Raw genomic sequence first — 12,859 nt, forward strand, 5'->3', positions numbered from 1 at the left:
TTTATGAAAGAATAAAGCTGGTCCCAGGATAGGCTTTGAGCATATCTTGGAAATAGCTACCTACCTACTCTCCCAGGGAGAGTCAGTCAGTCTCTCGCTCTGTCCTTTAACAAGAATTTATATGCCAGACTCAGTTCTAAGTTACGGAATGAACAAAACAGGCAATGTCGCTGATCCCAATGGAGCTTAATTTTTATTCAGGGAGACAGATAAACAAACTAATTAAAAATAAATATTTAAAGTGATGCCAGTGGTGATAAATTCTAGAAAGACAAATATAGCACGGCAAGGGACTGGGCAGTGTTAGACAGAGCCAACCTGGCAGGTATGTCGGGTGAGAGCTTGGCAGTAGTTTCAACAACAAGTGCAAAGGTCCTGGGGTAGGAATAACCCAGTCAAGCAGGTGAACTGGCAGACACCAAGGTCAGTGTGGCTGAAGAGGAGGAGAGGGGGTGAGGGAAGATGAGGTCAGAGATATGACGGAGAATGGTGCAGATTATTTAGGGCTTTGACTTCGATTTTCACTGAGACGGAAGGCCATTGGAAGGTTTTGCCAAGAGGGGCATCTCAAGTGGATACTTCTTTAAAAGGATCTCTTAGGTGCATTAAGTGCGGTGAATTTCTTTTCTTTTTTTTTAAATGAGTTTATTGTTTTCAAACTACAACTTAAGGATTTTTCCACTTCTTTTACAACCTTGCTAAATCCCTCCTCCCCTTAATGCCTGAACAGGTAGGGTCCCCATTGTCCTCATGGCCCTGGGAGGGTCCTGGGCCAGCTTCCGTTCAGAGGTTCCCTTCCCCTCTTTGCCCACAGGAGGTTGGAGCAGAACTTTTTCAACTGCAGCTGTGACATCCGCTGGATGCAGCTCTGGCAGGAGCAGGGAGAGGCCAGGCTGAACAGCCAGAACCTCTACTGCATTAACGCTGATGGCTCCCAGCTTCCTCTCTTCCGCATGAACATCAGTCAGTGTGGTGAGTGAGTGGCCGCTCGGCCCAGCTGGCTCCAGGGAGGCATCACTCAGACACCAGAGATGGTGCTGGATGTTACCTTGGGATGCCATAGGCTTCCTTTCAAAATGCCCTTCCAGCCTCGAACTCTGCAGTTGGGTGCAGGCCTCCTGACTCACCATTTCCCTTCTTGGTCATTCCTGTCCCTTTGCGCATCAGCCATGGAAAGACTGGTTTCAGGAATGCAGACAGGGGTTCAGTGTACTCCTCCCCATCACATCAGATTCCCTTTCTCTCTGTGAGCTACCTGTCAACCAGAACTAGAGGAGTGTATCTTAAAATGTGGTGTCTGGACTCCCTGTGGCAGCAGCTTCTTAGGAGTTTCCAGAAAAGCAGATTTCTGGGCCCAACCACAGACTTCGAGAATGTCTGGGGATGGGTCCCAGAAATCTGAATTTTGAGCGAGTTCTCCAACTGGAGTCTGAAACATTTGGATAACCAGAGCCCAAAGTGTAATGTTGCCATTGAGCATAATTACCAGAAATGCATTCCTTGAGTGCTGCCCACCCCGCCCCCACCCCCCGCCGCAGGGTGGGAGAGCGCTACTGCCTAGGCTTCAATTCTGAGTTCTGATGTCTGCTGGGGAGGTGATGTAAAGCATCTTGGATCTGTGGGTCTTCCAAGAGCTCCAGCAGGTTGTGTTAGAGTCGTTACTGGGCAAGGCAAGAAGTTCCACCGTCAACCCCATGGACAGAGCTTCCTTTGGGTCGTAAGTGTTTACCTGTCTTTTCACGCACTTTGTCTGGCTCCCAGACCTTCCTGAGATCAGCGTGAGCCACGTCAACCTGACCGTACGAGAGGGTGACAATGCTGTCATCACTTGCAATGGCTCTGGATCACCCCTTCCTGATGTGGACTGGATAGTCACTGGGCTGCAGTCCATCAACACCCACCAGGTAGGCATCCTGGGCTTGGGCCCCATCAGGAGGCTCAGGAGTGATCGCACTGTAGTCTTGAACAAGAGGGAAAATTCGTGGTCTTGTTACTATAGGAAGAAACACATAGCCTCGGGTTACCTGCAGCTGCGGTATTTTCTACCCATTTTGCTCTTGCACATGCCACTCAACTTCTCTGTCACTTAGTTTTCTCTTCTGTAAAATGGGCATAGTACTGAACTGCTGTTCACATAGGGTTAATAGGAGGATGACCTGAACTATTTCCTGTGAGGAGCCTGGCGTGTGGTCGGTGTGCTTTCACACAAAGATCTCCTCCACCTTCTGCTTAGCTTTCCTTTTGATTCCTAAAGGTATTTGTGGATTAGATAGTGGAGCCATCCTTGTAGAGGCTGTTTGAGTGATTGTTATACTTTTATTGGGGTTTTCAGACCAATCTGAACTGGACCAATGTTCATGCCATCAACTTGACGCTGGTGAACGTGACGAGTGAGGACAATGGCTTCACCCTGACGTGTATTGCAGAGAACGTGGTGGGCATGAGCAATGCCAGTGTCGCCCTCACTGTCTACTGTAAGTGCATGTTATTGTGGGGGATGGCTGTGTGTGAGGGGAACTGGTACAGGAGGCTGGAGAGGGGTCAACGTGTTGCCAGGGCTGAGCTAGAGCAGTGGGCTGGTCTACCTGTAGGGGCAGAAGGACTCTTGTAGGGAAGGACTGACAGGTAAGTCCTTGGAGTAAAAACCCCAGAAAGAGCACCCTTGTCCCTCAGAAGATGGTGTGGCTCCAACTCAACCACATCTGCAGGACACTTCTACGTTGGCCTATTCTGTCTTTTATTAAACCACTAAGAGATCCCAAGAGGGAGCCCTCCAGTTAAGGTGGATCTAGGAAGCTTGGAATGAAGACATCTCTTCCCCTCTGCTGGGGTAGTGGTGGGGCCTCTGCTTCCCTCAGCCTTTTCAGAGTGGGTGGGGAAGAACTGAGATCCCCACTTTGGTTGCTGGAAGGCTACCGTGGGAGACAGGAGACTCTGTGTCCTGGAATTGAGCTGGCTTCTTTCTTGACAGACCCCCCGCGTGTGGTGAGCCTGGAGGAGCCTGAGCTGCGCCTGGAGCACTGCATTGAGTTCGTGGTGCGTGGTAACCCGCCGCCGACGCTGCATTGGCTGCACAACGGGCAGCCTCTGCGGGAGTCCAAGATCATCCATGTGGAATACTACCAGGAGGGAGAGATTTCCGAGGGCTGTCTGCTCTTCAACAAGCCCACCCACTACAACAATGGCAACTACACCCTCATTGCCAAAAACCCACTGGGCACGGCCAACCAGACCATCAATGGCCACTTCCTCAAGGAGCCCTTTCCAGGTGAGGGTGGCGTAGCTGGCTCGGGGGTATATGGATTCTTTGTACAAGCTTAGGACGTGGGGCATGGTAGCTTGAGGGGAGAAGCAGCCCCAGTGCTCATGCTTGTCATGGGCAGCCGAACACACACTGGAACATGTGTAGCCATCGTCCGTATCTGCTCTAAAAAGGATAGGTCTCCATTTTCCAATAGCTGTTATGGTAAAAACCAAGACCCCTTAGAAATAACAGTTGTGCATATTAGGACATGCTGTGTGAAAGCAGAGAAAGCAGAGACTGTAATGGTAGGGAATTCTCACCCAGCCCTTTAATTGTGGGGAGTCGCCGGGCCTGATAGTTTGCTTTCCTAAGCATCGATTTCCTCTTCTATGAAATAGTCATCATTATACGGCTCCTATGACTTTTAAATGAGCCAAGATATATAATGCATGTCACAGAGTTTGACACCTGATGATGGTTCCGTGACTTTCCATTGCAAAGGACTTGAGAGTGTGTCCAGTTTAACCCTACACTTAACAGATGAGTGACCTGGGCCTCATTCTCCTTGCTGATCTGTTTCAAGGCTTGACTTGGATCTAGGCCCCCAGGTCCGGGACTTCATTCCTCTCTTGTTCCATGCTGAGCTGCTAGGGGACGTACCTGATGCCCTCAGCTTATGATCGTGCTAATGTCAAGTGGGCTAGGAAAAATTACGGAAATTACTGAAGAACTTTGCTTGATTTTGATTTTGGGAGGTGATGCTGTCTTTCTCTGTTTAGGGTAAGATGCTTTACATATCTTCCTGAAGTTGGAGGAGAAAAAAAACAACAAGAGAGTTTAGTGGAAGTGATTGTAGCATCTTTTGGTGGGTTCCACAAGTGATACATTTTGTCCATGAAGCCATGTGTCTTTGCTGAGCTTGGTGCTTTGTTTTGCGAAGTGAGTAGGAGACCTCTTGTCTTCAATTCCTAGGAATGAGAAGTTCTAATGGGATACAGTGTATAAAGTGATACAACACAGGCACACATGCACACACACACACACACACACACACACACACACACACACACAAAGGGAAGAGGCAGCAGGAGCTAGCAGGATGCAGCATCTGTTTTTATGAAGTCAACTTCACCGTCTACAACAAATAACCAGAGTGGCAGCTCCGGGAGGCCTTAAAGGGAACTCGAACTGGAGGCCTCAAGAGTGAAGTTGGATGAATGTGGCTGTATGTGAAGCTAAATTCTTGCCATTGAGGTCCTGGGATGATGGAGCCATCTTTTCTGAGAGGTTGAGAATGTGCAGATGTTTGAGGCCCTGGAAATCCCCTGTGGTCTGAAACTTGCAACCTCATCCCCAGTATGCTCAGTGAAAGTCCCCAGGACACTTCCCCTCCTGGGCCACACTGGGCGCTCTCTCTCTCTCTCTCTTTTTTTAATTGTACTTTAGGTTCTGGGGTACATGTGCAGATCATGTAGGATTGTTGCATAGGTACATACATGGCAAGGTGGTTTGCTGCAGCCATCGCCCTGTCACCTGTGTCGGACACTGGGCTCTCTTTCAGCAGGTAGACAAGTCCTGGCCTGCACGTTGGAAACAGGCTTTTTGAGCACAGGTACTTTGCCCTTAAGGTGTACAAGGTCAGGCTAGGTTTTGTTGACATAAAAGACTGAACCTTTGCCTTGCCTCTGCGGTGATTAGAGAATAAATTCTTTTTTTAAAGAGGAAAGTCTATATATTGGCGAGGGAATGAAGCACTCTGAAACAGTGTTTCTGTTTCCAAAGGGAAGCTTCTGGATGCCAGAGAGGGGGAGACCCTAGAATGTTCAGGAGGGAGGAGGAGCCACTCTGGGCTCCTTCTGCCAGGTGTCCTGAGAGGTGCGGGGTGGTAGCAGCAGTCGGATGATGTGGTGGACACAGCTTCCCCGTTCTCTCCCTTATCTCAGGAGGAATCAGTTCTTTGCATCCTCTCAGCCCTCGGAGGTATCTCGACATACCTCCTGTGCCCCCACAAGATGCAGCAGCCCCTTCTGATGATAGTCTCTGGGTACCCTTGTCACCCTAGTCAGTTATCAGTGCTCCTCATTCAGGCCACTGGTTCTCAAAAGTGTGGTCCATGGACCAGCTGCATCCGCATCACCTGAGAATGGGTTAAAACTCAAGTTCTCAGGCTCCACTCACCTCTACTGAATCAGAGATTCTAGGGTAGGGTCTAGCAGCTATGTTTTAACAAGCCCCCACGGTGAGTCTGGTACTCCCTCCTTCGCAATCTCCTACCTTGGAATTGGGTGGGAATCTGTCCCAGGAGGAGGGAGGGAGGATCGAGTCACAGAGAAGCTCAAAGAGAAAGCACCTCACCTGAGGTCATTTCCTCAGACCCATCTCCACCCTGCTAGGGCCACCCTGTGGGAAGTTTTGCTTGTTACGAGTCTTCAGATGAAAGGAACCAATGGGTGATGAAAAGGCAGTGACAGGGAAAAGATGGGCCAGTCACGCCAAGTGGCAAGATGCTTAAACGTTCAGGAGAGTCAGTTATCTGGGGGAGTAGGCAGAGATGCATCATAACGCTCTATACCAAACTCACCCCAGCTAAGCATAGACGTAAAAAGCTGGGCTGTGTAGACGTAAAAAGCTGGTCTGTGTAGACGTAAAAAGCTGGGCTGTGTAGACGTAAAGCTGGTCTGTGATTCTTGCTCTTCTCTTTTGATGTGAGAGTGTGGAGGCCTCATGATCATCATGTGTGCTTCTCTTTTGCCTCCAGGCAGCTAAGCATGGAGGTTAAGAACAGGCGACCTGAAATCGGACAGACTTAGGTGAAGATCCCATCTGTGGCCCCTCCCAGATGGCCCTCCCATCTGGTGGCCTGGGCTCATATCATGGGGTTTAGTGCAAGGTCAGCACTAGATGAAGGACAGTCACTTCTCTGTGCCTCTATTTCCGTATCTGCGAAATGGATGAGAATACCAAATGCTTAGTAGTGTGTCTGGACAAAGAAAAGGCTTGCTGGCTGTGGGCCACTGTTAAGATTCTTAGGATGTAGAGCTGAGATGAATTCAAAAGTTCTAGAATCAGTAGTCATTCTTTGGTCAAGCTAGGAAGTTCTAACAGATAAACTTAAGGTAGTCTAGTGGTCATTGGACCACATTGCCAGGACTCTAATTCTCACTCAATCACTTGTCAGCTCCGAGATGTCAGGCAAATAAATTGCTTCACCTTCCTCCTTTTCCCTTAAAGCGTAAGATTAATTTACAGAAGGGCCCTTCTTGAAGAGTTTTGGTCTGGGACCGTAGGAGATGTGTGCATTCTCTTCATGGCACGGCCGTACTTTATGTTCAGATTGTGCCCTGATGTGCTGGTGGGTCAGAGGTGAGGACCAGTCCTAGGTACCATCCTCTTCGAGACTGAATGCCTGAGGCCCTCCCAGAGTTCGGAGAGGAGCCATGATGTCTCCTTCCAAAGCGTATGTGCTTTCTGGATGTATAAATGATTCCAGGCTCTGGCAAAGGCCTTAAACATTCATAGGCTGATTTGGAGAGTACAGGATTCATAAACTTGGCCAAAACATTTGGCTAACGTGAGAATATTCTCTAATAAATGGGAGCCTTATGAGATATATGCAAATCTATGTAAAATGTGAATCGATCTGGTACCTCTCTTCTCTCAGGCTCTGAAACCCAGGCTAGAGTTTCCATTTCCTCCATCCTCCCACTGCCCCAGTCAAGCATCTGGTCACCTGCCATTGAGAAGAGGTTGTTGGAATGAAGGGTATGCCCAGGAATGTGGAGAAAGCTTTGTGGCTGTCCTCCCAAACAATACAGAACAGATAAGCAAACAAATTGCATTTATCACAACTAAGACTTTCTTTGAAGGACTCCCTCACAGAAAGTATCTGGTTCCCCACAGGTGGTTAGAGAATATTTTCTGGTTCATACTTAACAGAGCCAAGACTGTGAGGGGCCACAAAGCATGAATGAGTGAATGAATGAATGAATGCATTCTTACTTTTCAGGGCATGGTGGGCTAAGTCAGAAGGCTGTGCAGTATGATATAGTACGTCCCAAAGGGAACAGCTGCATCAGCCTCTCCTGAAAACTTGTTAGAAATGCAAAATCTTGATACACACCCCAGGTCTACTGAATTAGAAACTCTAGGGTGAGGACTAATAATCTGTGTTTCTTACTAATTTTTAAAGATTTAAAAGATTTTTATTTTGAAATAGTTTGGAATTCATATTTTTAAAAGTTACAAAACAGTACAAAGCACTTGCACCCTTTGTCCAGCTTCCCCAGATGTTAACGTCTTACCTAACCACAATGCAATGATCAAAACCAGGAGGTTAACGTGGGTTCATCACTATTATCTAGTGTACAGACGTGGATTACATTTTACCAGTTGCCCCATTGATGCTTTTTCCTTGTCTAGGATCCAATTCATCTGAACTACACACTGCACTGAGTTACTGTGTCATCTCACTCTCTTTAAATTTGGGACAGTTCCCCAGTCTTTGTCTTTCATGATCTTGGACCTTTCTAAGAATACTAGTTTTTTTGTAGACAGTCTTTCCATTTGGATTTTTCTGATTTTTTTTCCCTAATGATTATATTCTAGTTATGCATTTTTGGCAGGAACTCTACAGAAGTGATGCTCTGCCCTTTCAGTGCATTGTTTCAGGGGTGCGTCATGTCGATAGGTTTTGGTACTGAAGGTGTTAACTTTATCACTTGGTCAAGGTGGTGTCTGCCAGTTTTCTCTGCTGCAAACAGATGATTTTGCCCTTTGTAAGTCATCAGTATAATATTTTAAAGCCACATAAATAGCTTGTTTCTCATCCTTCTTTCACACTCTAATTTTAACATTCTTTGATGATTCTTGACTGAAACAATTACTGCAGTATTTGTGAAATGAAGATTTTTCTACTTCTGTCATTCCTTCTATGTTTAAAAATCAGAATTCTCCTGTAAGAGCGTCCCATTCTTCCACCTTTTATTTATTGACTTATTTATTTGTATCAGTATGGACTCACGGATATTTATTTTGTTCTATGGATATTCGTTTGTTAGGAATGTCACAGCAGCGAAATACCATAGATGGGGTGGCTTAAACAACCGAAGCGTATTTCCTTACGATTCTGGAGGCTGGAAGTCTGAGATCAAGGTATTAGCAGGGTTGGTTTCTTCTGAGGCCTGTCTCCTTGGCTTGTAGATGGCAGTCTTCGCTTTGTGTGGTCATGTGATTTTCCCTCTGTTCATGTGTGTTTACCTTGAAATTTTCTCTCATAATGACATAAATCATATTTGATTAGGACTTACCCTAATGACCTCATTTTAACTTTAATACACCTTTAAAGAGCTTTTCTCCAAATACAGTCACATTCTGAAATACTAGGGGTTACAGTTTCCATATATGGATTTTGGGAGGATAAAATCCCATCCGTAAGAATCCAGGACTATCATCATTTTGTGACTTAAATGAGCCTACATTTGGCCTTTGAAATCCCCTGTCCATTGGCTCCTATGTCTGTCTCCAGTCCTCCATTAATCTCTGAGCGCTTTCTTTCTAGTATTGCAAACCATCCCAGGCACATCTTGTACTTTGCCTGGGTCAGCCCTGAAATCATCCATTTATCCAAGGAATCCTCACCCTTTTATTGGAGGCTGGTAGCAATCACCCTCTGGGTGCTTCTGTTATAGGCTAAAGTTTGAGCATCTCTGGTAGACTAGGCAAAGACTTGACTAGGATTTGAATCCAGCTCCAGTTTCTTCTTGAATGAGTGGCATCCAATTAGTGACTTAATCTGTATAAAAGCCTGTTTCCTTATCTGTTAAGCGGGGATAATGTTACCACCTCTTAGAATGGTAATAAGGATTGAGTGATCTGTTACATGAAGCATTTAGCACTGTCCCTGGCTCGTAATCAATGTGCGACAAGGATTAGCTTTCATTATTAGGTGAGTTATTTCTAGAGAGCAAAGATCAAATAACACATCACCATCTGCAGGACGGGCAAATTCTAGAGGGATTCCCAAGAATTTCTCAGTGACCTACTAGAATCAATTCTGCATATGACTTTGAAGAATTTTATCTTAAGATCATACCTGGCATTTTCAAGGAATGTCTAGGGGAGCCTACCCTGTGGCCCCATTCCCAGCACTTTGGGTCTCTATGGAAGAGCTGTGAATGAAACCGAGGGTCTGGTTTTAATTCCCCATCTCATAACGGAACCGGTTTGGTTTCTTGTTCCTAGGTGGGCCACCTGCCTTGAAACCAGGAACTTTCTCCCTCATTCCTTCTCCATTTGGAGGACCACCCCCTAAAGTGGTAGCTTAGCGTGGGGAGAGGGTGATGTGCCATGGATTTTAGTCTGTCAATTGCCATGGGAACAGGAAATCATGGTGAATGGGAGAGATCATAGCTATTAGGACCATGTAGTGTATCTGTTCTGGTTTTTATTAAATTTGTTAATTATCTCTTTGTCCTTTTTTTGCAGAGAGCACGGATAACTTTATCTTGTGTAAGTCTGCTTTACCTGTTGCTTTGAAAGTGATTTATTCTGATACTATCGGTAACTATTGAATTGAAATAGCCCTCTCTCCTGTTCCACATCATCCCTGGCCCATGGCAGCTGACGGGATCTCAGTGAGCTGTGTAAAAAGAACCGAAAAGTAGCAATGCTTTTTGGGCAGGTCCAAGCCCACTTTTCTTGGGTAATCTCTCTATGGTTCACTTTCCCCCAGGGAGTTTTCTAAGGTCTCACGATGCTGTGGATCTCTTTACCTGGATAGAGAGGGGCTTTGTGAGGGTGGACATGGGGTTTCATGTGCCTCGACAGACCCCTGTTGATCATCTTAATTGTTCTTGGAGAGAGAATATGGAACCTGTAAACCTGCTAGTGTTTCTCACCTGCTTCAAGAGCCTGAGCATTTGGCCAGGACTCGCCCTGTGAGAGCTTGATTTACAAGGCTTCCTGATAGGCTCGTGTGTCCTCAAGTGGAATTATTGAGGCTCAGTTTATAAGTGATTTGGCGCTAGGGCTGGACAATCCTAAAAGAATTTGGGGTTTTGTTTATGGACTGTAGGGAGCCTATGTTTATTCCTCTTTCTTTTTTTCCCCATGGAAGGTGGAAATACAGCAGCAACTGCTGCCATTTCTGCCTCGTGTCTGGCCTGAGATAGTAGATGCTGTTTAGAAACACCCTCGACTTTTTGGCACTGATGTCAGTATCATCTGTGATTCCTCTAGTTGTCCTCGGTCTTAGAGGACTTGTAATCTTGCAGAATGTCCCTTCAGAGAATTCTGAACTGGGGCCATTTCTCATCAAGGAGGTGAATTCTAGATGGTAGAGTGCGGGGAGAATTGATACTTGGCTTCCCCTCCTTGGCTTGCCGGGTAAAGGTGGTGTTTCCCGGTCAGATGGTTCTGTTTTTTAACTTGAGCTGCCATTGTGTTCTGAAATCAGTGTTAGGGGAATGGATAGTGGGCTGTTTGATGGATCCCCAGGCCTCCTGGATCTCACTGAGGGGTAAAGAAGGGAAGAGGGAGGGCACGGAAGAGGGAGGGAGAGGAAAAGGAATGCCTATGGCAAGGAATAGCAGAATGTCAGCAGCAGCTGCCACCACCAGTAACGTTTGCCTAATCCAAACCCTGGCCAGGTTCCCAATCCATGCTGCTTTTTTCCATTCTATAGCTCGTGGCCCAAGTTGCCCAGGTTATGTTATTTTCTCTGAGGTGGGGGTAAGGAATGGGAGTGAATGTCCTTTATTCCTATGGAGCCTGTCCTTGAACTGTAACTCCAGCCAGATGGTCAGATACGAGCCTGGTCTTTGGGGGCTCCTGCAAAACCTGGGGAAGGCAGACTACAAGAGCCTGGCTTCCAGAGGATGTTCTCCATGAGGAAGTATCAAGGAGGCTTGGGAGTTGGGCGGGGACTGTGGCTGAGCCTCCCCGGCCAGGAAGCTAACCTTCCTCCTCCTTTTTGTGTTTGGTTTTCAGTTGACGAAGTGAGTCCCACACCTCCTATCACTGTGACCCACAAACCAGAAGAAGACACTTTTGGGGTGAGTCACTTCTTGATCAAGAGGCGTGTGTTGACTGGTATAGTCATTTTCAGACTTTATTTGTGTTGCTTACTTTTCCAAATACCATCCTACTTGAAACTTTGAAAAAAAAAAAGTGATGAATTGAAGTGCATTCAGGCAGTTTAAACCTTTCTTATTTGCTGATAATAGTTCATTGTTGGAGGAAGTCTTTGAGGATCTGCTCCAAGCCCTAGGGTTCAGAAAAGCCCCAGTCTGTTAGGAGCCAAGCTGGGCCGGATTTGCAGGGGCTGCTAACTGTACCAGCCTTCTACGAAAGGCCAAGTTCCTCAGGGCATCTCCATGGGTGGGGTTTTCAAGTGCCCACTCCTACAATTTCAGAGCCTCAGATTGCTCTGGAGAGGAGACAGGATGTTTTTTTAGAGTCTAGATCCTTTAGACTTTCCTGGATAATAATATTATATAAGGCATTTTAACATAAAGATGCAGAATTCACTTGCTAATTAAAACAAAATTAGAAGCCTCTCTAGGCTTGTTTTTGCATCTGTTAGAATGGCCCCAGGTGAGAAGGGGCTCAGCACATTGAATTATGGAACTTTCTCTAATCAAATTGGGTAATCGATATATTTTTAAATGTTCTTATGGTCTCACAAATTTCTTCTTCTAAAGACCTTACTCAGCATTGCAGTTCTGAGAAGGGCACACTTGCTATGGCAGTAGGACTGGTTCTCATCTGGGCACACACATTATTTTCAAAGAACTTGGGTTTTCCACGGCTGTCGCTGACTGTCTGGTTCTGGTTCCTCATAGGTATCCATAGCAGTTGGACTTGCTGCTTTTGCCTGTGTCCTGTTGGTGGTTCTCTTCATTATGATCAACAAGTATGGTCGACGGTCCAAATTTGGAATGAAGGGTAAGGTGGGAGTTTCATTTTCAAGGGTGTCACGGGGGAAACATTACTGCTTTTGGTCAAAAGGTACTGTTTGAATCTCTGATTGCTCTCTGGTACTGGTGGAAACTCCTGTTGGCCCCTTGTTCTTGGTAATTATGGATTGAAGGCAGTGTTGGGATCTGTGGGAACCAAACCATGGATCCACATGGTTTTGCTTTGACTGCTGATACACGTTGCTTAGATGGGCTTATGCAATGAAGATAATTTGGAAAGGAAGTTGGACTTGAGGGCAAATGAAAAGGGACTTTGGTTTATTTTTATTATTGGTGGGCAAAGGGGCTCCTAGTTTGAGGACACAGTTTTCCTCTTGTTTTTGAAGCTGTGTTGGGAAGGCATAAGCACAGCAAGATGTAGGGTGGCAGACTCTGGCATTGAAAAGCTGCCCATGCAACAGGATCTCAGCACGTAGCTCGACACAGAGTCCCAGAGTAGATGCCAAGAGCAACATGATTTCTAAATCGGCTGGCTGGCTTCCATGGCATACAGCGCTCCACTCCACTGTGGCAGGGTGGGGTTGTGGGATGTGGCTCTTTGCCAAGGCTCAGTTAAGGGGACTGGCTTGAAAGGGGTTAACACGGTGAATTAGCATCCACCTGCCTGGTCTCAGAGCCGAATGTGACCAAATGGCTCAAG

The 12,859-nt window shown here is 46.4% G+C and overlaps 1 protein-coding gene across 10 annotated transcripts in view; it reads left to right on the top strand.

Annotated features, from left to right (window-relative positions):
- The window catches only part of NTRK3 (neurotrophic receptor tyrosine kinase 3), a 382,156-nt gene that overhangs the window by 121,979 nt on the left and 247,318 nt on the right, over positions 1–12,859 (top strand). For 7 of the 10 annotated variants that reach the window (XM_032262482.1, XM_032262472.1, XM_032262473.1 and 4 more), the window contains 7 exons: positions 815–972; positions 1,762–1,904; positions 2,333–2,474; positions 2,972–3,268; positions 9,728–9,751; positions 11,231–11,295; positions 12,085–12,187. In XM_032262482.1, coding sequence (XP_032118373.1) covers positions 815–972; positions 1,762–1,904; positions 2,333–2,474; positions 2,972–3,268; positions 9,728–9,751; positions 11,231–11,295; positions 12,085–12,187 — 932 coding nt within the window. The remainder of the gene's footprint in view (positions 1–814; positions 973–1,761; positions 1,905–2,332; positions 2,475–2,971; positions 3,269–9,727; positions 9,752–11,230; positions 11,296–12,084; positions 12,188–12,859) is intronic. The other 3 variants (XM_032262475.1, XM_032262478.1, XM_032262480.1) reach the window with 1 other exon arrangement.

This window comes from Sapajus apella, unplaced genomic scaffold (genome assembly GCF_009761245.1).
Source record: "Sapajus apella isolate SASKATOON/1434 unplaced genomic scaffold, GSC_monkey_1.0 scaffold129, whole genome shotgun sequence".
Taxonomy (NCBI): Eukaryota; Metazoa; Chordata; class Mammalia; order Primates; family Cebidae; genus Sapajus; species Sapajus apella.